This window comes from Salarias fasciatus, chromosome 10, assembly GCF_902148845.1.
Source record: "Salarias fasciatus chromosome 10, fSalaFa1.1, whole genome shotgun sequence".
Lineage (NCBI taxonomy): Eukaryota > Metazoa > Chordata > Actinopteri > Blenniiformes > Blenniidae > Salarias > Salarias fasciatus.
Genome location: NC_043754.1, coordinates 11,935,902 through 11,960,424, shown reverse-complemented (window position 1 = coordinate 11,960,424; position 24,523 = coordinate 11,935,902). Strand labels below are relative to the sequence as shown.

The 24,523-nt window shown below is 41.0% G+C and overlaps 2 protein-coding genes across 2 annotated transcripts; one reads left to right on the top strand and one right to left on the bottom strand.

Annotated features, from left to right (window-relative positions):
• The first annotated feature begins 3,005 nt into the window (after positions 1 to 3,005).
• Positions 3,006 to 8,421, top strand: sms (spermine synthase). Its single transcript, XM_030100369.1, has 11 exons — positions 3,006 to 3,165; positions 4,538 to 4,658; positions 4,823 to 4,910; positions 5,177 to 5,241; positions 5,358 to 5,533; positions 5,673 to 5,827; positions 5,973 to 6,062; positions 6,255 to 6,369; positions 6,448 to 6,527; positions 6,911 to 7,026; positions 7,374 to 8,421. Exons 1-11 carry the CDS (start codon positions 3,120 to 3,122, stop codon positions 7,402 to 7,404), a joined length of 1,083 nt encoding a protein of 360 aa, XP_029956229.1. The 5' UTR covers positions 3,006 to 3,119; the 3' UTR covers positions 7,405 to 8,421.
• Positions 8,422 to 8,906: 485 nt separating this feature from the next.
• On the bottom strand, positions 8,907 to 24,177 carry LOC115395632 (uncharacterized threonine-rich GPI-anchored glycoprotein PJ4664.02). Its single transcript, XM_030101253.1, has 30 exons — positions 23,998 to 24,177; positions 22,999 to 23,072; positions 22,558 to 22,620; positions 22,309 to 22,379; positions 18,910 to 22,190; positions 18,456 to 18,492; positions 18,322 to 18,359; positions 18,104 to 18,234; positions 17,928 to 18,009; positions 17,747 to 17,796; positions 16,790 to 16,825; positions 16,640 to 16,707; positions 16,509 to 16,552; positions 16,352 to 16,385; positions 15,982 to 16,016; positions 15,760 to 15,887; positions 15,541 to 15,661; positions 14,773 to 15,383; positions 14,482 to 14,683; positions 14,071 to 14,227; positions 13,324 to 13,488; positions 13,051 to 13,176; positions 12,804 to 12,849; positions 12,609 to 12,712; positions 12,379 to 12,503; positions 11,560 to 11,931; positions 11,165 to 11,448; positions 10,337 to 10,438; positions 9,661 to 9,804; positions 8,907 to 9,440 (listed from the first exon to the last, which is right to left on the bottom strand). Exons 1-30 carry the CDS (start codon positions 24,087 to 24,089, stop codon positions 9,334 to 9,336), a joined length of 6,930 nt encoding a protein of 2,309 aa, XP_029957113.1. The 5' UTR covers positions 24,090 to 24,177; the 3' UTR covers positions 8,907 to 9,333.
• Positions 24,178 to 24,523: the final 346 nt, after the last annotated feature.

Here is a 24,523-nt window from a genome sequence, read left to right as displayed (position 1 = left end):
TGTTCTGAGATTATTGGACTTCATTTTTGGACATGGTGCTTGCCACCTGAACACCATGCATGAGCAGTGAGCATACAGTCTGCCTCGTCACATTCTCAGTGACTCAAAACATGCTCTGTTTCCGGCATTTCAGGAGCTGCAATCTGTTTCTGTAGAAACAGGTCCACAGGTCAGACCACAGACCACAGTACTCTTTTGTGCCATAAATGTATCTGATATAGGGTATATTACAATAATACTTGAAAGCCGTTCTCTACATTGGCTTTATTTTCCTTTAAACAGTGTTGTTTGTCTGTGCGCGCTTAAATTGTATTGCATTAACCGTTTATTTTTTTAATCTTGTGTATCTTTACATCTTTTTTTAAGGAACATTTATTTATGCATTTTACTATTTTCCTCATTGTAATTAGTGAGAAATGGGGTCAGTGGGTTAGGACTGCAGTTTTATATTATTTGTCTATGTTCACTTATATTGTATATTTGTACCGAGATGCAAAAAATTCAATATGTTTAAAAAACAACACCTTTGTCCCCAAAGCCATTCTCCTTCTGAACTCTGGGGGTTACAATAACTCTTAGCTTTGTGTAGTATCAGTATGTCATAATGTGCAATTTTCCAATGTCATTGTTAGATGTTGACTTTTAATTTCACTTAACACTGTGCAACATTGCCTCTCTGCACATTCCGCTGTTTTAATTGCCGCTTTAATATACCTGCTGTTTTTTTTCAGTTCGGTTCAGACCAGGCCAACTAAAAGAACTTTTCAAAGCAGTAAAAGTAGTACTTCAACTCATTAAACTGTTTTCATGATATTTTTGTAATGTTTATGTGAGTCGTGACACTTGCATTGTAGTTGTAAATTAAGACTGAACAGTTTGAAATGAGAGCATGGCGAAGTTAATCTGTTATTGGTGATAACTGTTACATCGAATATGATTACCAAAGAAAGTAAACTTCAGAGTACTTGAGGAAAAGGGAGACGTATCGATATGAGTCATTGATCTGATTGAAATGTGTCAGCTGAAACGTGCAGGCTGATCGAGTTCGGCTGTGTGGTGCATTTTTTCAATGTGTTCGCTGCAACATGCTCCTTTCATAAAAGGGAGACGTATCGATATGAGTCATTGATCTGATTGAAATGTGTCAGCTGAAACGTGCAGGCTGATCGAGTTCGGCTGTGTGGTGCATTTTTTGAATGTGTTCGCTGCAACATGCTCCTTTCAAAAAAGCGAACAAAAGGCCCATTTTGAACCCAGACACAAACAGACACACAGCCCAGGTCCTTTCCCAGGGGCTCAAGTCTAGCTCACTATCGAGCATTGAGCTTGACGTGAAATGCGTTCTTCAGGGGAGAATCCAAGGAGAGGGTAACTCAAACCCTCAAACCCCTCCAGTCCAATCCCAAGTCCAAGAACCCGCCTGGAGGGGCTCGGGCCTCACTCCTGGACAGCCTGAGGCCCACCACCAGCTTCTGAGTGAGCACTGAATACATTTTTCTGGAGTTTTTTAGTTTGTGTTTTAACCTGTCACCAAAAAAAAGTTTACCCGCCAGTGCTCCTCCTAACCTTATGTGTTTCAGCTGAGTTTACTGTGTCACTGTTCTTATGATTTGTTTGCTGAAATCCTGACTTGTGTGCAATCTTTTTTCACCTCTTTGGATAACACTGACATGAGGATTTATTTAACTTGTTTGTTTGTGTTTTTCATAATGTGTGCATCCATGCGAAACTAATTACCCCCAGGCTGAACATTTGCTGTGACTTAAATGAGTGTGGAGCGAGTACACACTTCATCTGCAGAAGGAAACAGCTGCAACCGTTGAACATTGCACGGACCGGCATACAGAGAAGCTCATTTCCACCAGCTCACGAGAAAATCTTCCCTTCGTGGTCGGAATGCAAGTTTAAAAGGAAATGCTGTAAAAGTAAACATTCTCACTTTTCTTTTAACGTTTGTCACAGTTTGACTAAGAAAGCTGGAGGGGAACTCCTGAAAGCAGCCTCAGCCAGTCTTTCAGGTTTATTGCAATGCACAGGAAAAAAAAAAACAAAAAAACAAAGCAGCTGTCATGTCCCTCTGCTTCAAACAGCATTAGAGGTATTTCAATATTCTATGGTGAGAAAGTGTTGCTGTGAAACCTTGTTTGTGCAAAAAGTGGAGACATACACATGTTTTCAAAGTAAATATAGGGAGCAACATTTTATTATTATTATTATTATTATTAATTTAACTATTTGTAAAGAATTGTATCAGAATACAATGGTGAATTGTATTCAGTTTAATTTGTTTGATGAGCAGAGCTGAGTATGTCAGCTCTGGGCAAGAAAAACGTGCCATCTCTGCCAATGCAAAACAGCATTTGCAGTTGTCAATGACTCTTTTGATGTTCTGGTGTCCTCCGGTGCTGACAGTCAGGTTGAAAGGTTTGCATGGTAAAAATCCAGAACATCTAGTCTGATAGGCCTGCCATCACACTTGGCTGCACACTTGCCAAATCTCCATCATGAGGTATTTGAGTTAATTGTGTCTACAGTTGAGAGCAGGGCACAGTCTATCACAAGAGAAACAGAGACTACCACACCAAGAGCCACAGATCAACCTCACATGTCTGTTTTTGGACCGTGAGAGGAAACTGAAGCACCTGGGGGTATTTGAACCCGTGACCTTCTTGCAATGAAATAAAAATCCCATTGCTTCCCCTTGCAGCCCTCCTCTTTTCCGGAAAGCAGTGGCATTTTAGTCATTAATTGATGAAAAGAAGTAATGGTCCATGCAGTGATGGGCTGGAGCTGATCCCAGGCAGGAACACCCTGGAGGGATCACCTGTCCACCTTCAGCTTTATCATTAAACCCGTGTTTATGTTGTGTGGCTGCAGACCATATCAGTATTTCATAGCATTAAGGACATATTTGTTAAAATATCCACCAGGAATAAACACTAGAGTGACGGTCTCGTGCAGCTCTCCGGCAGCCGGCCGCGTGCTGCCGCGGGCCCCGCCTCCTCGGACACGCGCAGTAGGTAGTGGGAGCAGCAGCGGGAGCAGGGCCCTCCCTCTGTCTTTGCAGATAAATATTCGCAGGCTGCTATTCCAGGCATGGATAACAGTTGCAGCGAGTCATGGCATTGCGACATTACACCCTCGACTTCAGCCTCTCTACGGCAGGTAAGAGGAGCGCGTGGAGCCGTCGGCCGCGGCCCGCTTAAAAGCCACTGCATCGGCAGCGCTGCATGCTAGCTAGCTAGCTAGCTGGCTAGCCCGCTGCTACAAACCTGCTAGTCTGTAATTGCCCTTCAAAACAGTGGAGCGTTGTGGTGCGGTGAAAACATGGCTGATTAGCAGCGTGCCCATGTGTGTGTTTGACTGATGAGGGTCTGCAGGTGGCGGCTAATCGCACGTGAACGTGCTCAGTGACATTTGCCGCGTGTTGTGTCGCCATACACTTGATTTTTTTTTTATTGTCTAATCGGGCTCATTGCCGGGACAGCCGCTCGATAACTGTGGCGAACAATGTGAATAAAGTCTGTTCAATCCTGTCGCACAGGAAGTGGCGCCTCCTCTGCCATTATTGTAGTTTTCGATGTTCACATGTCATGCAGGCAACGCATCGACGGTGGGAGAAAAACGACATGCACGCCCCTCTTTTTATTTCATGTGCAAAGCTGCATAACATACAGCACTTTTCAACACACAGCTGCTGTGAACTCCAGCATTCTGTGTCCCTTCAGCTGGATGAAGCAGCATGAAAGATGACTGGACGCACTTGAATGTAATTTAAAAAAAATTGCAAACATGTTATTGAATTCCACTTACATATTAGTAGCAAAACCTTCTGAGCACAACAAACATTTTTACCGAGTATATATTAGAAACTATTTTGCCAAATAAGGTGGCCGTGAAACTTCCAAATGAGCATTACTTTCCTTGTATCAACGTTTTAATCTCCCTCTCTTCTTGTGTAGATGCCATTGTCAAACTATTTGAAACTCTTTATCACAATGTCAAACACCATGACACACTGTAATCTGAAAAGTGACTTTAATTTAATCACCCCACACCCCCCAAGCAAGAAGCAAAGGTGTTTTAACTGGAACACATTGGATTTATTTATATTTATACAAGAGGACAAGGTAATTAATTGAGTTAATTATGGCTAAATCCTCAGTATTGCTGACTAAACCTGTAATGGTAACATTGCTAAATAAGTTTAGAGGCACAAACAAATCCAATATTAAAATGCAAGTTGATTAACTGCTAATTAGTGAAATTGTTTGTTACCCCATAGTTACTTAATGCTTTTTATATTCCATTTTTGAAAATAATCTGGGAATAACACAATTAATTGGAAATTGATGTAAAATGAATAAATATGTAAGTCTGAGAATACCATAAACGTGAGCAAAATTTAGAGGATGGAGCAGTGGTGTCAAAAACAAATTTATTGGAGTGGGGGAAAAAACCAGGCTTTGGTCTTTTAATCAAAGGATGCAGAAAGTGTGTCAGGATGCTCTGATTTCTTTGTCCTCTGTGTTCCCAGTTGACTCCACTTCGACAGTTGCTGGTCTGCTGTCCATATTTCATGAGCAGGAACTGACAGAGACTGTTCATGACACAAATGGGCACGGATACCTCGCTACATTTGTAGGCAAACATGGCCGGTAAGGGACACATTTGTTTCCCTACAGCTGCATTGAATGAGTGAAAATAATTTCTGTTAATGCCACTGACATAAAACAAATTCCAAACTTCTAAAATGCTAAATGTATTTGTCTTTACTGTAAATGTTTGTTTTTATGATCCACTCGGTTGCTTTGGCTTTCAGGTTAGTTATCTTGCGTGTGCACTCCCGTGGTTTGGTCACCATCGATCTGCAATGTTATGAAGAGGACAACATTGCACAACTAGACAATGTAAGCCAAGGCGGAAGGAAAAAAAAAACTCCAGGTTTTTGGCAGTCATTAAAGTTTCGTAACATCTCCAGAGGGCTGGGTGTAAACCTAATTACTATTCTGCATGCCAGGTGTTGTTGTAATCAGTTTTAATATGTGCACATGCTTTTTGAGTTATTACACCAGGTTTTTTGTAAAGTGCAAACATGAAATAAAGAATCACGAATTTGTTTCTCTTGTGATCATGTTTCAAAAACTAAAGGTGTGTCTGTTTTCTTTGCCCACAGCTTTTAAATGCACTGGAGAAGAAGCTCAAAGTTCTCTTAAATGGCAATATCACGCGGATTAAAAAGTGAGTGGTCTGAGGATTTTCTTTGTGCTTTTTGTAACATAAAATGCAAGCTCCAAACTTCACCCAGCTGTTCTGTTGCAATAGTATTGACTAACTGTGTTATTTACCATCCCAAGGCTCCCAGCCCTCGTACGAGGCGCAAAAGTTGACAGATACTGGCCCACAGCCGATGGCAGGATAGTGGAGTACGACATTGACCAGGTGGTGTACGACGAGGATTCTGATTACCAAAATATTAAGATATTGCACTCGCGGCAGTATGGAAATATCCTTGTGCTCGATGGGGATGTTAGTAAGTGTACACAGCTCTGCACCACACACAATCTGTGAATCAGTTTGACATCAAGTGATATGTTGTTCTGCTCTGGGGATGATGCATGTTCATCCGACGGTCAGGACTCAGTGCATGTGGATTGTTGTGTACCTTCCAGATCTGGCCGAGAGTGATTTTGCCTACACCCAAGCCATCACAGGCAATGGAAGAGAGAGTTACGCTGGAAAGGAGGTGCTGATTTTAGGAGGAGGCGACGGAGGCATTCTTGCAGAGCTGGTCAAAAAAAAGCCAAAGATGATTACAATGGTGGAGATATCCTTCACGGGTTGTGTGTTACTGGATGTGCGTTTGTGTGATTTGTTCCCACTCCGAGGCTGCAAGGCTGTCTTTTGTTTTTTTTTCATTCACAAAATAAACACGCGTTTGCACCTGACTGATCCTTAACCAGATTGTTCACATCGACCAGAAGGTGATAGACGGGTGCAAGAGGCACATGAGGAAGACTTGCGGCGATATCCTCGACAACCTGAAAGGAGACTGTTACCAAGTTAGTGCTCAATCAGTGCTGATTACCTACAGCTGTGCATAAGATGAAATGGGAGTACAACAAGAAGCTTGACAAACATTTCAAATTATGTATTGAGAAACAAATATAAAGGAAACATTTTGGAATGTGTTGCAAATTGAATTTCTGATGAGCGCGTGTTGACTGCCTTTCTCTCTTTGTCCGGGGTGACAGATACTCATCGAGGACTGCGTTCCTTTGCTGAAAAAGTACGTCCGAGAGGGAAGAATGTTTGACTACGTCATCAACGACCTCACCGCGATCCCGATATCCACCGCGCCAGAAGAAGGTCAGACATTGTCCGTTCAGCTGCGGCTTCAGTGCATCGCGCAGAATCAGTTGCTGAACTTCTGCCTGCCTTTCGCAGACTCGATGTGGGAGTTCCTGCGCCTCATCTTGGACCTGTCAATACAAGTCCTTCATCCCCGTGGGAAGTATTTCACACAGGTGAGTTTATTTTCCAAGCAGGCGTTCAGATACGTCATGTGAACGTTGATGATTGTCTTTGATTTTCTTCATTGAACAACAGCCGAGGTGACTGAAATGTTTTCTCCCCGTTTTTAGATAAATTTAAACTTTAGTATTTTTGTTTATTTTTACTGTTTCATAAGTGTGGTAAACATTTAAAATGTTGTATAAAACTTCTGGGGTTTTTTTTCCTGGGAAAGTGGCTCCAGTTTTTTTTTTTTTTTTTTTTCCATCTTCTTCTTTAAGAAGCTAAAACTCAAAACATCCACTTCTCACCCTCCAGTAAAAACAGGAAAAAAAAAACAACCCCATAAATCTAATGTGTGTCTCATGACACCGGTTTTTGTGCTGCTGGTCATCAGGGTAACAGCGCGACCCTCACAGAGGCTCTGAGTCTGTACGAGGAGCAGCTGGGAAAGCTCTCGTGTCCCGTGGACTTCCGCAAAGAAGTGGTGTGTGTGCCCTCCTACTTGGAGCAGTATCCTTTTTATCAGATCGGAGCAGCTGTGACGATCAAAATAACTTAAAAAAAAAAAAAAAAGGGCTTTCATGCTGTAATGCCGACTAAATATAATCTCCATTGATGTGATGAGAAATCTTCAGTTATTTGCTCGAAGCTTTTCAGTTTCTCTCGTTGCCTGAAGGTTTTGATTCGACAATCTGTGCTTTTCAGTGGGAGTTGGCTCTTGTTTTGGTAAATATTTTTCGGTGAATATGAATAAAGCTTGAGCGGCGATGACCTACAGTTAATGAACAGAGTCCACTGCTCCCAACCGCACTGAAGTCCCTGCTTTTGTAGCGCTGTCCTTAACTGTGCCACACCAGATGGGTTTTCTACACCGCATGGAAAAAGTAAAGACCTCCAGGTTTCTCTGCTTAAAAATCCCAGCAGCTGGAATGTGAATGCTCCTGTAATTTCCTCTGCTGTCTTTAAGTCGTGTTCAGACCGGATGCGATATGCAAAATAGGGTTCAACACAAAGTTTGGGTAAATATCCTGGTATGTGAGGATTAAATTTAAAAAAAAAAAAAAAAAAAAAAAAGTTGAATTAGCAGTCTGTATTCACGCTTGCGGATGCACCCTTCATGTAGCTTTCTGCCTGTTCTTATTTAGCGACAGCAGAGTGAATGAAACTAATAGAAATATTTAGAAAACTCTTAAAGATTTCAAGACACTCCCTTCAGCTCTGTTGGTGTTTTAGCATGAAGTGTTATTTTTTTGAATTCGGTCTGAACACATCTTATTGAGCACAGCCAGTTTATCCAGTTTACCTTTTTTTCCTTTTTTTAGTTTTTTGTTTTTTTTTTTCCATTGTTTGCTGCAACTTTAAGTTGTATTCCTTGTATGTTACTTGATTTTGAGTAATTGTCCATTTGCATGCACTCTAAAGGAACTGTTGGTGTTGAAACACTGTTTTGATACACTGATGTGGTGTGACTCATCTTACATAATAGGTGTTTTCTGTCCGTTGGATTTTGAGTTGTGTGTTCACCCAATGCGTAGGCTCGACCGACCTGACCCGAGACGCTTTTAAGCTTCATTATTTTGTTACTGTTACCCATACGTGGTTGTTTTAGGTTGTTACAAGGCGACATGATCATGCCCAGCGAGACTGACGTGTTTGAGTCCACATGTGTTTTAAAAGGGAAACAAATTCCTCCACATTGATACCACCTCTATGCTTGTGCTGTTTCTATGACATGTTTTATTAGCACCTTTTTGGTTTTTCCTAATAAATTTTTGAGTTTTTTAAGATTTTATTAGGTGCATGTAAAGGACAGTGAATGTAGCTTGCATATACAGCACATTTAGCGACCCTGTGGGACATTTATTTATTCAATAAAATATCACCAAATGCTGTTCTGTCCTGCTTGCGATCATTTTGTGACCATCTTCAATAAAACATTTTTTTGGGGGAACATGTGTTCACTGTGTGACTTCATGAATCAGATTTTAGTGTTTGGTGTCTTTGAAGGAAAGATCTGTCTCTTTATTCTTGTGCCCCTCGGCTGGCTCACGCTAGGAGACAAAGAGGACTTTAGGTTTGGTTAAAAATGAGATACTTGGATGCAGTTTGATTTAAAAGTCTCTATTGGTTGTTTATCTCCTGAGAAGAGACAATATCTGGCAGTCTTCAGTCCCTGCTCAACCGCAACCTCAAATTTTGGCTCGGCGTCTTGTACTTGGACTTGAATAGAGCGGGGTTGTGTAGAGCTCGTTCACACAATGTCTGTTTATCTCAGTCCCCTTTCTTTAATGAAAAAAGCACCATAAAATGACTGTTGTACTGAACTAATGGTGTTTTCCTATCGGTGTGTGCTGTTCACGCATTAAGAAATTGTAAAACATTGATTTCATATGGAGTTAGTTTTTTATTAACACTTGAATTCATTATCAGAAATGTAAATTTATGAGCAGCATGAATTGGCTTTTTAATGATACACAACCAAAATCAAAGCTAACAACACTAGTTTTGTAAATATGTGAAACACGATTAAACACAACAGGCATGGTTTGGATTTGTATCAGTCTGTTACTTTTCCCGATGTTGAACACCAGTGCATCTTTCGTCAAATAATAAAAGCTCCTCGTAAAAATATGTGCAAGACAAAGATTAATCATATAAATATGAAGTTTCATGTGTAATACAGACATTTGTTGCCTGTTGTAGTTCACAATACTGCATGTTACATGCAGAAGCATGGATAAATAATCTTTTCTTATTCACATTATATACAGAAGTGTATTTACAAAACACGTTTACAAAAAATGGCCTTCATGCGGATCAAGATACTGGTCGGTTTCTGTGCCGTGTGCTGTTGGCCTCGTTGAGAACCACGTCGCTGTGTGCGTCTTCGTCAGCCGTAATCGCCGAGTCGTCTAACGCGTTCTCTGCAAAGCAAGGCGGTTATTTTTAGCCGTCGCTGTATCTACAACTCAAGGTTTGAGTCAAACCTGGTAGTCAGCGCCCAATGAAACATGCCAGGCAGGTTTAAAGAAAACACATCTATTGTATGGTATCTCATATGTATTTCAATATGTTCAGACATGTTAAGCAGCTCTCAGGTGACTCTGACAGTCACAGCTACAAGGTCAAAATGTTTCCTCTTACCGAGGCCGTTGTTCGGCTGTGGAGAGTCCCTGACGAGGAAGGAAGAGGAGTTCGATGAGTTCTGGCCGTTTGTAGAATTGACCGATGTCACGTTCGTCACGGAGGATCTCCTTGCAGTCTTTTGTGTTGCAGTGCGACTCCACTCTGCCAAGATAAGACGTATGCGATTACTTCATGATAGGGACGTCAGTTTTAATCGCGATTAATTAATGGATTGCTGTCAACGATTATTTTTTTTTAAATTGTGATTCATCGCAGAATTCTGGTTAGGGTTAGCAATTTTTTTAATTTTTTCTGTCATTGGGACTTTTTGTTTTAATCACTGTGCAGTACTACAGGTGAATCATGAGGATATGATTCCTCATTTGAAGCTTAAAAATGTTAGAAGTATCCTAATAAGGCCGTTTATGTTTTGGACTGTTCAACACCGAAAGAGAAAATGGGACTGGCCTTTCTTTGATTGTCCTTGTTTGCTTATCAGATATGCAGTGGATATAGTGCATTGCGTAATAGTCATACTTCACTGAAGATGAATTATCTATTTTTTTTTCTGTTTCATAACATGATTGGCATGTTACTACAAAACTGGTTTTATTATGACTGGTTGCTCAAAGGTATCTAAAAATAGAGATCTGAGGAGTTTAAAGCACGTAGATACATATTAAAAGAGCCAAACCTGAGTTTTCTGCTAGTCTCAGTTTGCCACAGCACAGGTAGGTCCTCCACTGCCTTCGCACATTTTCCTTCACCGCACAGTAGAACACAAATATAAAGAAACCTGCAAAAGCACAAACAGTTTCAGTGATGCACAACAGTGGAATGATGCGTCTAACATGTGAATAAACACAGAATGCACTGACTGTCATCGATCAAGCTTGAATTTATTCTCAACATTTATTCTTTTCAGTAAAATGAGAATAATTTTGAATTTGATGGCAGCGATGCATCTAAAACATGCCAGTACAGGACTATGATTACCATTGTGAAGCCCTCACCTTGTAATATGGATTAATTTTGTTCACTAATAAACATTTTTGGGGCCATGAAGTGATTTCCACTACAGAATTATGCCTGTTTTTAAAGCAGCACTGTGTCCTGATAGTACTGACCTTGCTCAAAGATACTTCTCCAGATTCTTGACATTATTCCATGAGAACAGTTCCAGTACTTGTACATGGAGACAGCCTTAAAGGCTCTACAATGTTTGGTTCAGACACATTTCCCACAACATTTACACATTGATGAACTTTTGCCTGTCTGTACCTGTGAAATTCTTTCTAAATTCTTTTATTGCCCAGTCATGTCATGAACCTGTTGATCACAATCCTAATATCTGTTGTTCTTCTTTAGTTGTTTGTCTTACTATTCCATCCATTGCTTTCTGTGGGTTCATGCTTTTATCACTCACTGTCCCAAATTTTAAAATTTAAAGGCCGCCAAATGCAAACTATCATAGCGTCTAAGTGCTACTATAATGAAAAGACTCATCAAACTCTCAACTCACCTTGCAAGGAGTTGAATATGGCGAAGAGGAACATGAATGGCAGGTTCACAGGTCCCCATGCAAAGAAGGCAAAGCCCCAGGTCAGCCCCAGGAGGATGGTGATCCCCGTCACGCTGCGCACGTCCTGCAGCGTGGAGCGGTGCTGATTGTTGTGAGGGTTCTGCCTCCTGATCCGGCACAGCTGGACCAGCACCACGATGAACATGGCAAAGTTGAAGAGGAAAATGACACAGAAGTAGGCCACCACTGCCACGTAGAAGGCAATGTCATTCCTCAGCCAGCAGCTGTGGGAGCGGGTGTGAAGGGGACAGAGTTTTTATGAGTTTGTTGGCTATATTTTAATTTTATATGAGAGAAAATGCCTGTAACTGGGAATAATCTGCTGCTGGACTCACAAGTCGTCTGTAGTTCCATCCGTGAACCTTGCATAAGTTACAAGACCATAGTTGTCCTTGTCAATTGCGATGACAATAATGACGACGATCATCGGGACCCCCCAGCCAACCACCGAGCATCTCAGCATGTAGTACGAAACGTGGCTGTTGAAGACTTTCACGAGCGCCTGGTACATGTGGAACGCCTCTACTCCCATCCAGGTGAAGGAGACCAGCAGGAAGTAGTGCAGGAACCAGGCGGTGGAAATGCAGAGGCCCACTGCGTCTGGGTAAAGCGCCAGCCAGGCGTCCACCAGGAAGACCAGGTTCAGCAGCAGCAGAGCGAAACACAGCTGGATCAGGATTTTAGACGGGATGTCCTTACGCAGCTTCCTGCAGGGTGGAAATACATCGTTTCAGTGAAAAAGAAATGTCTGAGGGAGCTGCTGCTAGTCAGAGCTTCACCTAATGCCTAAAGGACTGCTGAACAGTGACTGAAATGCACAATTTGTTTATCACGGCTCTGTTTTTGAGGCAAATAACAGCAGAAATTACAATACAGACTGACTTAAAAACAGAGTGAAAGAAATCAGCTCTTTTTTTATGAATGCTTTCCTGCGCATCGACATTTTTATACCATGTTTGTTAATCAGCGACAGGTCAGTATCATAAGTGGTTGTAAAAATATATTGTGTCTCTCAGGAGTAAAGGTGGAAAGAGGCCCATCAAAAAAAACAACAATATTATCAGTATGTGGTCATTTCTAAACCATACTGAAGCAAAATGAAATGTTCAGCTATTTTTGAATTGTGAAATCAATTTATAATATTTAATACTGACCCAAAGGCTAAGTAGGTGAGGAGGGTGATGGACAGGAAGATGGCAGAGATTCCACAGCCAATATACGTGATGAAGGTGAGGATGGTGGCCTGCAGACGACTGGTGAGAGGCTCTCGTCCCAGGTTCTGCAGAAAACAGATGACCAAAAAAAAAAAAAAAAAAATGGAGTGACTGATGATAAGATCCAATAAAACAATGACTCACAAAACGTTTGAAATAATGATATTTACCAGAAGGATAGCAAAACTGGTTAAATGGTTGCAGGCACAGATGGTCTCGTTGTCGGTGCTGTTCAAGATGTTGCAGCCATCTGGATTCCAGCCGCCGGATCCGTCTGTCACCAGACAACACACACTTACTTCTGCTTTCATATTTGAGGGTTCAAGGTTCTCTGGATTCTCATGGAAATTTTTTGGAAAGCTTACCGTTTAATGCAAAATCCCAGAAAACGCACGTCACCACAAAATTAGCCTGTAATTTGTGACAAAGACATACATGTGTATCACTTTGCAGTTTTGAAGTGATTGTAGCGAAAGTAACAGCCACACTGCAGTAACTTATAGCATGTCTGCGGCCTTCTGGTACTTAAATTAGAATTACACACAAAAGGTTTACATTTACAAAATAACTATGGTATGCTACTGATCAAAAAAAGAATAAACATGGACATACCGGAGTAGGCTCTAAATGTCTGAGATTGATTGTGACGTTGTCCTGAAGTCCCTCGATTGACAGGTTGGCCACAGTAGCTCCCAGGATCCCACTGTTAAGTCTGCGCTCCGTCCCCAGAGATGAGTCCTGTGTGGTCAAGTAGAGAAATCAGTTTGATAGTCTGAAAGTGAAATCCTAGTTTGTGGACCCAAAAGTAGCACACGCAGTCAGTATTAATTCTTTAATTTTTTTTTTTTCCCTGTATTACGAGTCTGTTGGGTTTCATGTACAGACCTGGAACACTGTGCTCTTCTGATAGAAATTGAAGTGGACTCTGGAGGCCTGCTGCTGCTCCTCAGGGGTTAAATCCTGAGTGAGGGAGGGGGGCAGCGTGATGGAGCCCTGTGGGATGGAGGAGTCCACTCTCAAGCTCCTTCTCAGCCGGGGATCCCCGCGGACCTGAAGCACACGGCCATGCATGATCAGACTCATGCTCAACACACTTTATCTTCACAGAGGCATGTTTTTTTAATTTTTATTTTAAATCTAGGGCATCTGACATCTGTGTACTGGAGATCACTAACAGAGCGACTCACACTCTGTTCAAAGCAGCATATCGTGTGCAATAACAAGGGTAATCCAAGGATAAACTCATAAAAAAAAAAAAAAAGATGCCAAAAGTCATTTTGAGGAGAGCGAATAGATTGGTGGCCATAATTTGTGACCTACTTCCTTTCGCTGAATGTTTTCACACAGAAACAGGTCACAAGACAAAACCACCAACTTAATCTTTAACTGTGTGGCATTTTACAAGTTCACAACTTTTTATAGAAAGTCTTTAACAAACAACTGCGGAATAAAAAGAGACAAAACATTTTGAGTGGTGCAAAAATCTGATGCTAAAAAAAAAACTTAGTAGAAATCACAAATCCTCTTTTTTCCTTTAGTGTGTTAGTTTTTTTAAATGAGCTTCAGAGTAAATTTGCATCATGTGGACTTTTTCTTTTTTAAGAAAATACAATTGCAATATGCCTGTCATACCTGTATGTCACTGGGATTAAGGACAGAAAAAGATGTTTCTTGAAAGTTAGTGCCATCTACTGGCTTTGCTGACAGAGATAAAGCTGAGGCCACCAGAATCTCCGCCTCTGTGCCAAGTTCCAGCTTTATTCCCACAGTATCAACAATCCTGATGATCCTGGTGGAAAAAAGGAAATCAGTTAGTGTTGTGTAAAATACAAATAAGTACAGTATTTCCATTTGCTACACCTACAGTATGTGTAAAGTATCTGATCTGGACTCAAACTGGGATTCTATTGAAGCGATATGTACTCTTCTTATTTGGTAGTTTGTAACGACGCTGTCCATATAAAAAAACTTTGTGATTTCCAGAAAGATTTTGAGGTAAAAATACAATGTGTGAGAGGATGCCAAACTAAATGTTTGTATGACCTTTCAGAGGACTCTGCCAGCGCCTCTGGAGAAGCATCCAGCAGGTTGCTGACTATCTGGATGGAGATGTTTCCCAGCTCCAGGCTGACCGACGGGCCCGACAGCAGGCTCTCCAGCTGAGACACCAGATCGTTCACTTGGCTGGAGTTCAGATTGGAGGCGTCCCTGCTCGTATTGAGCAGTGCGTTGGCTCTGACTTCAGCTGGAATGAGCAGATGAGACGCAACAATTCCGATGTGACGATACAGGCACTACAAAGAAGCTGTTGACTGCGGTGAGGAGATAACAAACCTGAGGCGGTGGTTGTCGGATTCTCTGTCTGGGTCATGGGAACAACTTCAGTGGTTGTGGTATTTATAGATGCTGTGTTTCCCACTGTTGTGGCAGTAGTGTTTGCAGTTTGAGTAGCACCCTGTTGGGGGCTTGTTGAATTTAATGTCACTGGGATTTCAGCAGTAGTGGCGTTAGCAGGCTGTGTTGCGTTCGGTTGTGGCGTTGAGTTAACTGTCACTGTCACACCAGTAGTAGTGGTGTTAGCCTGTTGTGTTGTGTTCGGTTGTAGCGTTGTTGTGTTAAAAGTCTCTGTAACACCAGTAGTAGTGGTGTTAGCCTGCTGTGTTGTGTTCGGTTGTAGCGTTGTTGTGTTAAAAGTCTCTGTAACATCAGTAGTAGTGGTGTTAGCAGTTTGTGTTGCATTCGGTTGTAGCGTTGTTGTATTAAATTCTTCTGTGACATTAGCTGTAGTGGTGTTGACACTTTGTGTCGTGTTGAGCTGCGGTGTAGTCGTGCTGAATGGAGAAGTTATGTTGGGAGGCATGGTGGTGCTGTTTGGCTGAATGGTCGTTCCTTCGCCGACGTCACACTGTTCGTTCAGCAACACGGCCACATTTTTTCCATTCCGACTGCGAAGAAAACGAAAAGTGTGAATTTAGAGATAATGGCATGAGCATCACTCCAGCAAATCACATACAGAATGAAATAATATTCATTAGGTTAAATAGGATTTTTGAAAATATATAGTTTGTGCTAAAGATATTGTGAGAGGAAGATCAAACAAACCAGAAGCGGTGGTTGGACTCTTGAATGTTTGTGCAAAAGCTCCCAGGCTCTCTGTCGTCTGTGACCCATATGAACTCGGATGGCAATGGCTCATCACTGATTCCAAAATTCCCACAAATTGCTTTGCAAAAGAAGAAGCACAAACAGCTGCTGTCAGTTTTCTGAAAGTATAAACTGATGCTTTCACGCATATTGCTTAGCCTTCTATCTAATTCATACCTGCGCGGGTCACAACACCATCGAAGTGGATTTGTTCCTCAGACTCAAACACATTCCTCACTGCTTGCGCCACAGAACAGATATTAACAGAAATTCCAAAGCCTAAAATCACACTGCAGTTTTGAAGACTGCAAAAAGAAAAACATGGAGTATCAGTCATTTTTAATGTACGAAAATAGGCCCTCACATAGGTTGGCGCTAAGATGACTTAAAGAGACTTACTTCATTGATGAGCTTCCACAGGTCACACTGGCATTCTGAGGAGATAGGGGTTTTTTTTTTTAAGTCAGATTATTCCAAATTATGTTTATTTCTTTTCTTTTCTTTTTTTTTCTTTTTTTCTTTTTTTTTTGGGAATTCAGTAAAGTTTCGGCAGCAATAAAAATAATTACTTGCAGAAACTTGGTTTAGTTGGGATGAATATCATTACAATGTATTTTAAAAAAAATAGCTGAATGTATCAACTAAAAAGTAATTTTAGATTTCCCATGGTGAGGTCTGACCAAAGTTATTGAAACACTAGCGGAATACTTTTTCTCTACAACAAACGTGTAAAGCTAAACATTGTGACTTTGCTTTGGCGTCTCATTACCTTGAATTCTCCGTCGAACGATGAACATGTACCACTGCAGAGAACAGTTTCATTCATTCAGTCATTCATTCAGATCATGAGTTATTTTTCTATTTCAGGGTTGCTGCTGTTATGAAATTAGATTTTTTTTTTTTAAATTATTACTGAAGGAACTTACTTTGAATCCGGAGTGCAAAATGGCTGTTGGTTTATTGTGGAAATCTGTGAAAATTAGAGAGATAGTAATGATCTGATTCATGCAAACTTAAAATTGAAACACAAATCATAACTGTGTGAATGTTATTTTACCAGAAGTGAAAGTTGTGGGATGTTCACGATGGGGTCGTGAACTCCGATGTTAAAAGTGTAGAATGAATCTAAACACAAAGGATCCAGATTAACTCGTGGGCGATATTGGACTATGCGTAATCTAGAATATGATGATGAGTAAACACAAACCAGTTCTGTTGCAGAACGCTGAACAGGTGCAGTTGGCTGGAGAGAAAAAAAAAGGAAAGCATGTTAAGTATTCTTTTGCTTCGTTGAGAATATTCGGTGTTACTTGGTTGTGATATTGTGTACATTACAATGACAATGAAGAAAGACCACGAATGTACAGCGTCACCAAAGATTCAGCTGCCTCTATATACGGGACTATTACAGTGTAGATGATTGTAGTTCAGTCATTCTCCTCAGGTTTCCATCCACTTCAATATAATGTGTTCTCAGAGTGAATGTGCCTCGTTTTTTTAAACAGAGAAATGCTAATAGCATGAATTGCAACATGAGACTAAAGATTTGCCTCAGACGTCTTGTGAAGTATTTGTGTAACCTTCGAACGCTTTGAGGTGTGAGATTTCTTTTCTTAGACTGACAGATCTGGCATGTGGCCCAGACTTGTGACTGGAACTCTTTGTCACTGTACGTCTCTTTTGACTAAACAGGTTTAGTGTATGACAGGCCTTCAAGTGAACTCAACTTGAGATGGATGAAAACAGTAAACATTGTATTGTCAGAAGGTAACAACGTCTGCAAAGGCACGAAATGTGCAAACTGATGTCTGCAATTCCCAGTCCTAGTGAGAGGTTAACGAACATGAGAAGAAGCCTTACACTGATCAAACAACAATATTGCTGAACTCCTTATTTAGAGCCTAAACATTGTTCAGAGTCCAATTCTCACAGGTGTAATTTCTTTTTTTAAAACATGACTGGTAAAAATAAATACCATCATCCAATAAAACACAAACACTTCACATCTGATCGACAGCAAAAGCTACACTTTACTAAATATTTATTCTTACTTATGAAAGTCTGCTTTGGACATTTCAGATGCACATCAACACTTGGTAAAAAGTGAGAGATTCCACTGCATGACGCAGTTTCAGAGTGTGTGAATCTGATGTTCATTGCTCACCTGGATCACAATCAGTTGAGTTTCTTTCAATGAAGATTGCATCTTCACTGCTAAAAGACAAGATAAGAACATCAAACCAAAATACACTACACCCATAGCAAGCTTTCAAAATAAAAAGGATGATACTTAACAAAGCTATGCGCAAAATATGGGAGGTGTTTCTTGATGCCAATTGTCTTACCAAAATCTATCGCTTTCACCAGAAAACATGCAGCCCTGAACCTCCCCTGGAATAATACTGCTGCAATCCATGCCCATATGTCCTGCTCAAAAAAAAAAAACGACAGTTCAAATTATTTTATACTGTACTGGGGGTTATTGTGTAGAGCTTTGTATTTTGGAGCATGAGACACCCACTTGTTCTATCGACCCTTTTTCCCACCACCGAGATGCCGGATTTGTTTTCCTTTTCTGAGCAGAGAGTTCGAAGGATACAGCATGGAGGAACTGTTTGATTCAGTCGCAGCGTCACGATACACTCTGTCCGCCTGAAATGTACAGCCAGCATTAGTACCATAGAAATTCCCATATGCATATGTCACAATGATTTTAAAACCATTTGCCAATAAACCCACCTTATTAAAGTTTTATTAACACACATGACATCAATCCCCTGTAAAAAGAAAACAAACAAAAGAAATAAGAAGAAAAAATAAAAAGAATCATTGTGTCACAATGTAAAACACACCACATTTAATTGCTTGCTTACTTGAAATAGGTCCGTAGTTGTGCTATTAATTACACCACTGCAAGGCAAGCAAAGACAACAAGACTGGTGTTAGAAGTCAGTCTGCTGGATGCTAATCTCTATTTATGCTCCTGCCACTCAATTATCACTCATAATGCAAACATTCAAGTGATTTAGCAGATTTGCAGAGGAAGGGTGTCAGTACGCAAAATATACATGCAAATTTCTGACATCAAGTTATAAATAGGGATAATAACAAGTATATGATTATGGTTCATGGGTGTTTATAGTCCAAATATTTTCTTTTTGTGTTTCCCTCAAATCACATTATTCATAATTTATTTCATAACTCATTCCTTCATTGATTATTCAGTTGGTCCATTCATCCATTCATCTTTGCATTCAATCATCATCTATGAATTCAGTCATTTTTTTGTATCATTCAATAAAGTTGTGATAATCATAGTAGGTATACCTGCTTTGCATCATGTTGCCACTGACTTCCCTTCGTCTCCTTCTTAGCCCGACTGCATTTGGAATCGATATGTTCACGTTGACGTCAACTAAGCGATTTGTTGAATCTGCATCCTGAGTTGTAAGTGTTGTCACAAGTGGAGTTGATAAAACTGCAGTTGTGTTATTGTCATTTGACAACGCTGACCTAGTTGTCGTTACTGGATTTTGCAATGATGGAAGTGCTTCAGCTATGGTTGTTAGTATTGGTAATATTGAAGATGCTGCAGCTGTAGTTGGTGAGGTCTGTACTGTTGCAGGTGTTGTGGTTGGAGTTGATGGAATTTGTAGTGTTGTGGTTGCAGAAGCTGGATTTTGTAATGTTGTAGATGCAGTTGATGGGAGTTGTGCTGCTGCGGTTGTAGCTGATGACATCTGTTCTGTTGCAGCTGTTGTGGTTGTAGTTGGTGGGACTTGTACTGCCGTGGTTGTAGTTGCTGGGTTTTGTAATGTTGTGAATGGAGGTAATGTGAGTTGAGCTGCTGTGGTTGTAGTTGATGGGATTCGTTCTTCTGTGGTTGTAGTTGCTGGGTTTTGTAATGCTGTGGATGTAGGTGATGGAAGTTGTGCTGCTGTGGTTGTAGTTGGTGGGGTTTGCACTATTGCAGCTGTTGTGGTTGTAGTTGTTGGTCTCTGTGTTATTGCAGCTGCTGTGTTTGTAGTTGATGGGGTTTGTACCTCTGTGGTTGTAGTTGCTGGGTTTTGTAATGTTGTGGATGTAGGTGATGGGATTCGTACTACTGTGGTTGTAGTTGGTGGGGTTTGCACTATTGGAGCTGCTGTGGTTGTAGTTGGTGGGGTTTGCACTATTGGAGCTGTTGTGGTTGTAGTTGGTGGGGTTTGCACTATTGGAGCTGTTGTGGTTGTAGTTGGTGGGATTCGTACTGCTGTGGTTGCAGTTGCTGGGGTTGGCACTATTGCTGATGTTGTTGTTGAAGTTGTTGGAGTTCGTACCACTGTGGCTGTAGTTGTTGGACTTTGTGTTATTGCAGCTGTTGTGGTTGTAGTTAGTGGGATTTGTACTTCTGTGGTTGTAGTTGCTGGGGTTTGTACTGTTGCTGATACTATAGTTGTAGTTGCTGGGTTTTGTAATGTTGTGGGTGGTAGTGACGGGGGTTGTGCTGCTGTGGTTGTAGTTGCTGGGGTTCGCACTATTGCAGGTGTTGCGGTTGTAGTTGGTGGGATTCGTACTGCTGTGGTTGCAGCTGTTGGAGTTTGTGTTATTGCAGCTGTTGTGGTTATAGTTGGTGGGATTCGTACTTCTGTGGTTGTAGTTGGTGGGTTTTGTGATGTGGATGTCAGTGATGGGAGTTGTGGTGCTGTGGTTGTAGTTGCTCGCGTTTGCACAATTGTGGCTGTTGTGGTTGCAGTTGGTGGTATTTCTACTGCTGTGGTCATAGTTGCTGGGCTTTGTACTGTTGCTGATGATGTTGTTCTAATTATTGGCGTTTGTACCACTATAGTTGTTGTGGTTGTAGTTGCTGGGGTTTGCACTATTGCAGCTGTTGTGCTTGTAGTTGCTGGGTTTTGTAATGTTGTGGATGTTGTGGTTGTAGTTGGTGGAATTTGTACTGCTGTGGTTGTAGTTGCTAAGGTTTGTACTGTTGTCGATGCTATGGTTGTAGTTACTCGGTTTTGTACTGCTGTGGTTGTAGGTGATGTGGTTTGTACTGTTGCAGGTGTTGGGGTTGTAGTTGGTGGGATTTGTACTTCTGTTGTTGTAGTTGCTGGGTTTTGTGCCGTTGTGGATGTAGTTGATGGGATTTGTACTGCTGTGGTTGTAGTCGCTGGGGTTTGTATTGTTGCAGCTATTGTGCTTGTGAGTGTTGGAGATGTTGTTGATGCTGTTGTGTTTGTATTTGTTGGGATTTGTAATGGTGTGGTTCGAGTTGCTGGGTTTTGTATTGTTGTGAATGTAGTTGATGGGAGTTGTACTGCTGTGGTTGACATCATTGGAGTTTGAAGTGTTGCAGCTGTTGTGGTTGTACTTTGTGGGATTTGTTCTGCTGTGGTTGTTGATGAGGTTTGTACTGTTGTGGATGCTGTATTTGTAGTTGTTGGGGTTTGTTCTCTTGCAGCTGTTGTAGTTGTAGTTGGAGGAATTTCTACTGTTGTGGCTGTAGTTGGTGGGGTTTGTACTGTTACAGCTGTTGTGACTGTAATTGGGGTTTGTACTGTTGTGCTTGTGGTTGGTGGAAATTGTACTCCCGTGGTTGAATTTATTGAGGTTTGGCCTATTGAAGTTGCTGGAGCTGTAGTTGGAGTTGCAGCCATGGCACTATTGTTTCCTACAGTTGTACCTGTAGCTGTTGTACTGTTGGTTTGCAATGTTGTAGCTGCAATGGTTGCACTGCTGATTGTTGTAGATGCTGCCGTGGTACTGTTGCTTCCCAAGGTTGTAGCTGTAACTGTTGTAGTATTGGTTTCTAATATTGTAGCTGTTGCGCTGCTGCTTTCTAAGGCTGTAGCTGCAGCTGTTGTAGTGTTGATTTCTAAGGTTGTACCTACAGCTGTTGTGCTGCTGCTTACTGAGGTTGTAGCCATAGCTGTTGTGCTGCTGGTTCCTAATGTTGTAGCTGAAGTTGTTGTGCTGTTGGTTTCTAATGATGCAGCCTCAGATGTCATGCTGTTGGTTTCTAAGGTTGTAGCTGAAGTTGTTGTGCTGTTGGTTTCTAATGGTGTAGCCTCAGATGTTGTGCTGGTGTTTTCTAACGTTGCAGCCCCAGATGTTGTGCTGCTGGTTGCTAAGGTTGTAGCTGCAGCTGTTGTACTGTTGTTTTCTAACGATGTAGCCCCAGATGTTATGCTGTTGGTTTCTAACGTTGTAGCCCCAGATGTTGTGCTGCTGGTTGCTGAGGTTGTAGCTGCAGCTGTTGTGCTGTTGTTTTCTAACGTTGCAGCTGCAGCCGTTGTGCTGTTGGTTTCTAACGTTGTAGCCCCAGATGTTGTGCTGCTGGTTGCTAAGGTTGTAGCTGCAGCTGTTGTGCTGTTGTTTTCTAACGTTGTAGCCCCAGATGTTGTGCTGTTGGTTTCTAGCGTTGTAGCTGCAGCTGTTGTGCTGTTGGTTTCTAAGCTTGTATCTGCATCTGTTATACTGTTGCTTGGTAGTGGTGGAGATGTTGATTGTGAAGTTGTGATGTTGCTTTCTGTCGTTGTTGGTGAGGTTGGATCTATAGGTACATCAGATCCTCTCGAGGTTGGTGACGCACAGTTCTCTAGATTTTGCTGAAACACCTGTTCAAGCTGAGAAAAACAACATAACAACATCATAAAAAAAACAATAAAGTTAATTGCATGCATTCAGTGTACATTGAACACCATGTATCCGTCACAATTATGTGTAACTTGCTTCATAACGTACCCAGGCAATAATTTCAGATTCATTCTTCTCTTGTCCACTGACATCCACAACAATGTTCAAAGTGTAAAAAACTATCGAAAAAGCAGAAATACTTTTTTTGAAAAATTCACCAAATCAATGCTGCAGAAGGTTCAACATCGTGACACTGAAACTGAAGCCAGAGAATGAAAACTCAAGCTTGTTTTGAGCAAATGTTTCTACTGACAAACTAGGAGGGGAGTTGCTTTTTTTTTTTTTTTTTTTTTTTACCTGAGGTCTGAATATTTGTTGGGGATGATGGAGAAACAGTGGCATTATTACTTGAAGCTCGGCCTGCATACAAAAACAACAAAATAACAAAAACATTGGCATCACTCTGGTTATTCAGTTTTAATATTATTTTTTCATCCTACACGTGTTTTGACAATAAACTGTATGGCAGCTTTCGAGTTGTTGTCATGAACTTTTTACAAATCATGTTTTGTTGTTTTTTTTTGGCTGGCAACTACTAATTTTAAAACAACAGCTTTGTGAATTTTTCTGTCAGAGTAGACAAACAAGTTGCAAGACACATTAGGAAGGAACGTAAGCCCTTCATGTATTCATATGCATGCCAGACATTGCTGTTTATCAATAGGAGAACAGAGTTGTTGGTCAAGATCTCGTAACCAGTTGACAGACTCTATTGTGTAAGCTCATGTCAGATCTTACCTGCCAGGAGGACGAATAAGAGGAAAATCTGAAACCAGCGTTGGCGCCACACAAGAGAACTTAATTTCCTCACTCTGTAATGCAAAATGCAACAAATACCGGTATTTACTTCCTCTTCGATAATGTTTATTGAATCCAAACAACATTTTTAATGTCATCTCATTGACAGTTGGCAAAGGGACAAGTATGAATGAGTCAGAGAAAAAAAAAATATCTCAGGTGACAGGGTTGCATCTTTTCATCACACCCATGGCTATAAATGCAGGAACCATGTAATTATGGAGTTAGTCTGAAGGTAGTCACAAAGCTCTTTGGTTTTGATGTTTTCCTGAAATCTTTCCAAAAGACAGTATTGATGACAAATTAATCATCTTAATATTTTCAAGATTGTAAATATAATGCAACAGAACACAACTTTCTAACATCAGTGGAAAAGTACACATAGTAAAATTTTATAGTGTTCAGTATGCAGACACATCTCAGTTCCCACAAACAAATGTTTGCTGGATTAATTGTGTTTGTCAGATGTGAAACAGCATTGTGCCTACGCTTGTTGTGCCTACATTATAATGTACCAGGATTACTAGACAAATATAAAGGGTGAACAATTTTAGTTTGTCGAACCCTCCACAGTAAAATCAACAATTTACATTTGGGAATATTTTATTGTTACGTGCATCACAAAATGAAAAGTTTGTTTGCTGTGTAACAACTGCTTCAGATCACTGAGTTTTCTAAAAAAGTGATAGCAAAAGATAACAAAACAGGTAGAATCTGTATCTCACTAAACACTGTAAATATGTTATTGGGAAAAATTACATAACAAGATTATATTGGACAAAGATATAGAGTAAGAATATGTACAGGTGTATAAGCCAGGTTAAACAGAACAGAATGTGTGGATTATCTGTATTCAAGTCAGATTCAGCTGTTGTTCCTGGTATGACTCCTGCTTTCTGTGATAGCAAAGAAGCTTTGTCACCACCACCATCACTTTACCTGACGGACGGAGCGAACGTGTGTAAACATGAAAATCCGCCTGAAAAAATCCAGAAGGCTTTCATGATGGTGTCTTCATTTTCTGGGGACATGCCTCCCCAAGAGCAAAATCCAAACGGGGCAAATCCACACACATTACAGACACTGCGCCTTGACGGATACAACGCCGCTGTGGGTCGCATGCTCTGTAGGCTCACATTGACTTTCACATGCAGTCTCAATAGCTGGGAGACATGACACTCCCCTGAAACGTCAACCTGAACAGGTGGACGTCACTCACATTCCACTAAGATCAACCACGTCTTGTTCAACAACTACCTCCTACCTGAGGAGGAAACACTCTGAAGCCAGAGCAGAAAAAGGTTCCTAGTTTGCTTAAATATTGAAAACACAGCAGTATTTCCTCAGTGGGTTATTGGAAAAAAGGAACAGAGTTGTTGGTTTCTTCTTTTGTTTGGCTGTAAAGGTGCGCCTCAGGGTGTGTCTAAAACTGTTCTCTGTTATAGACATTAAAAAAAAACCAAAA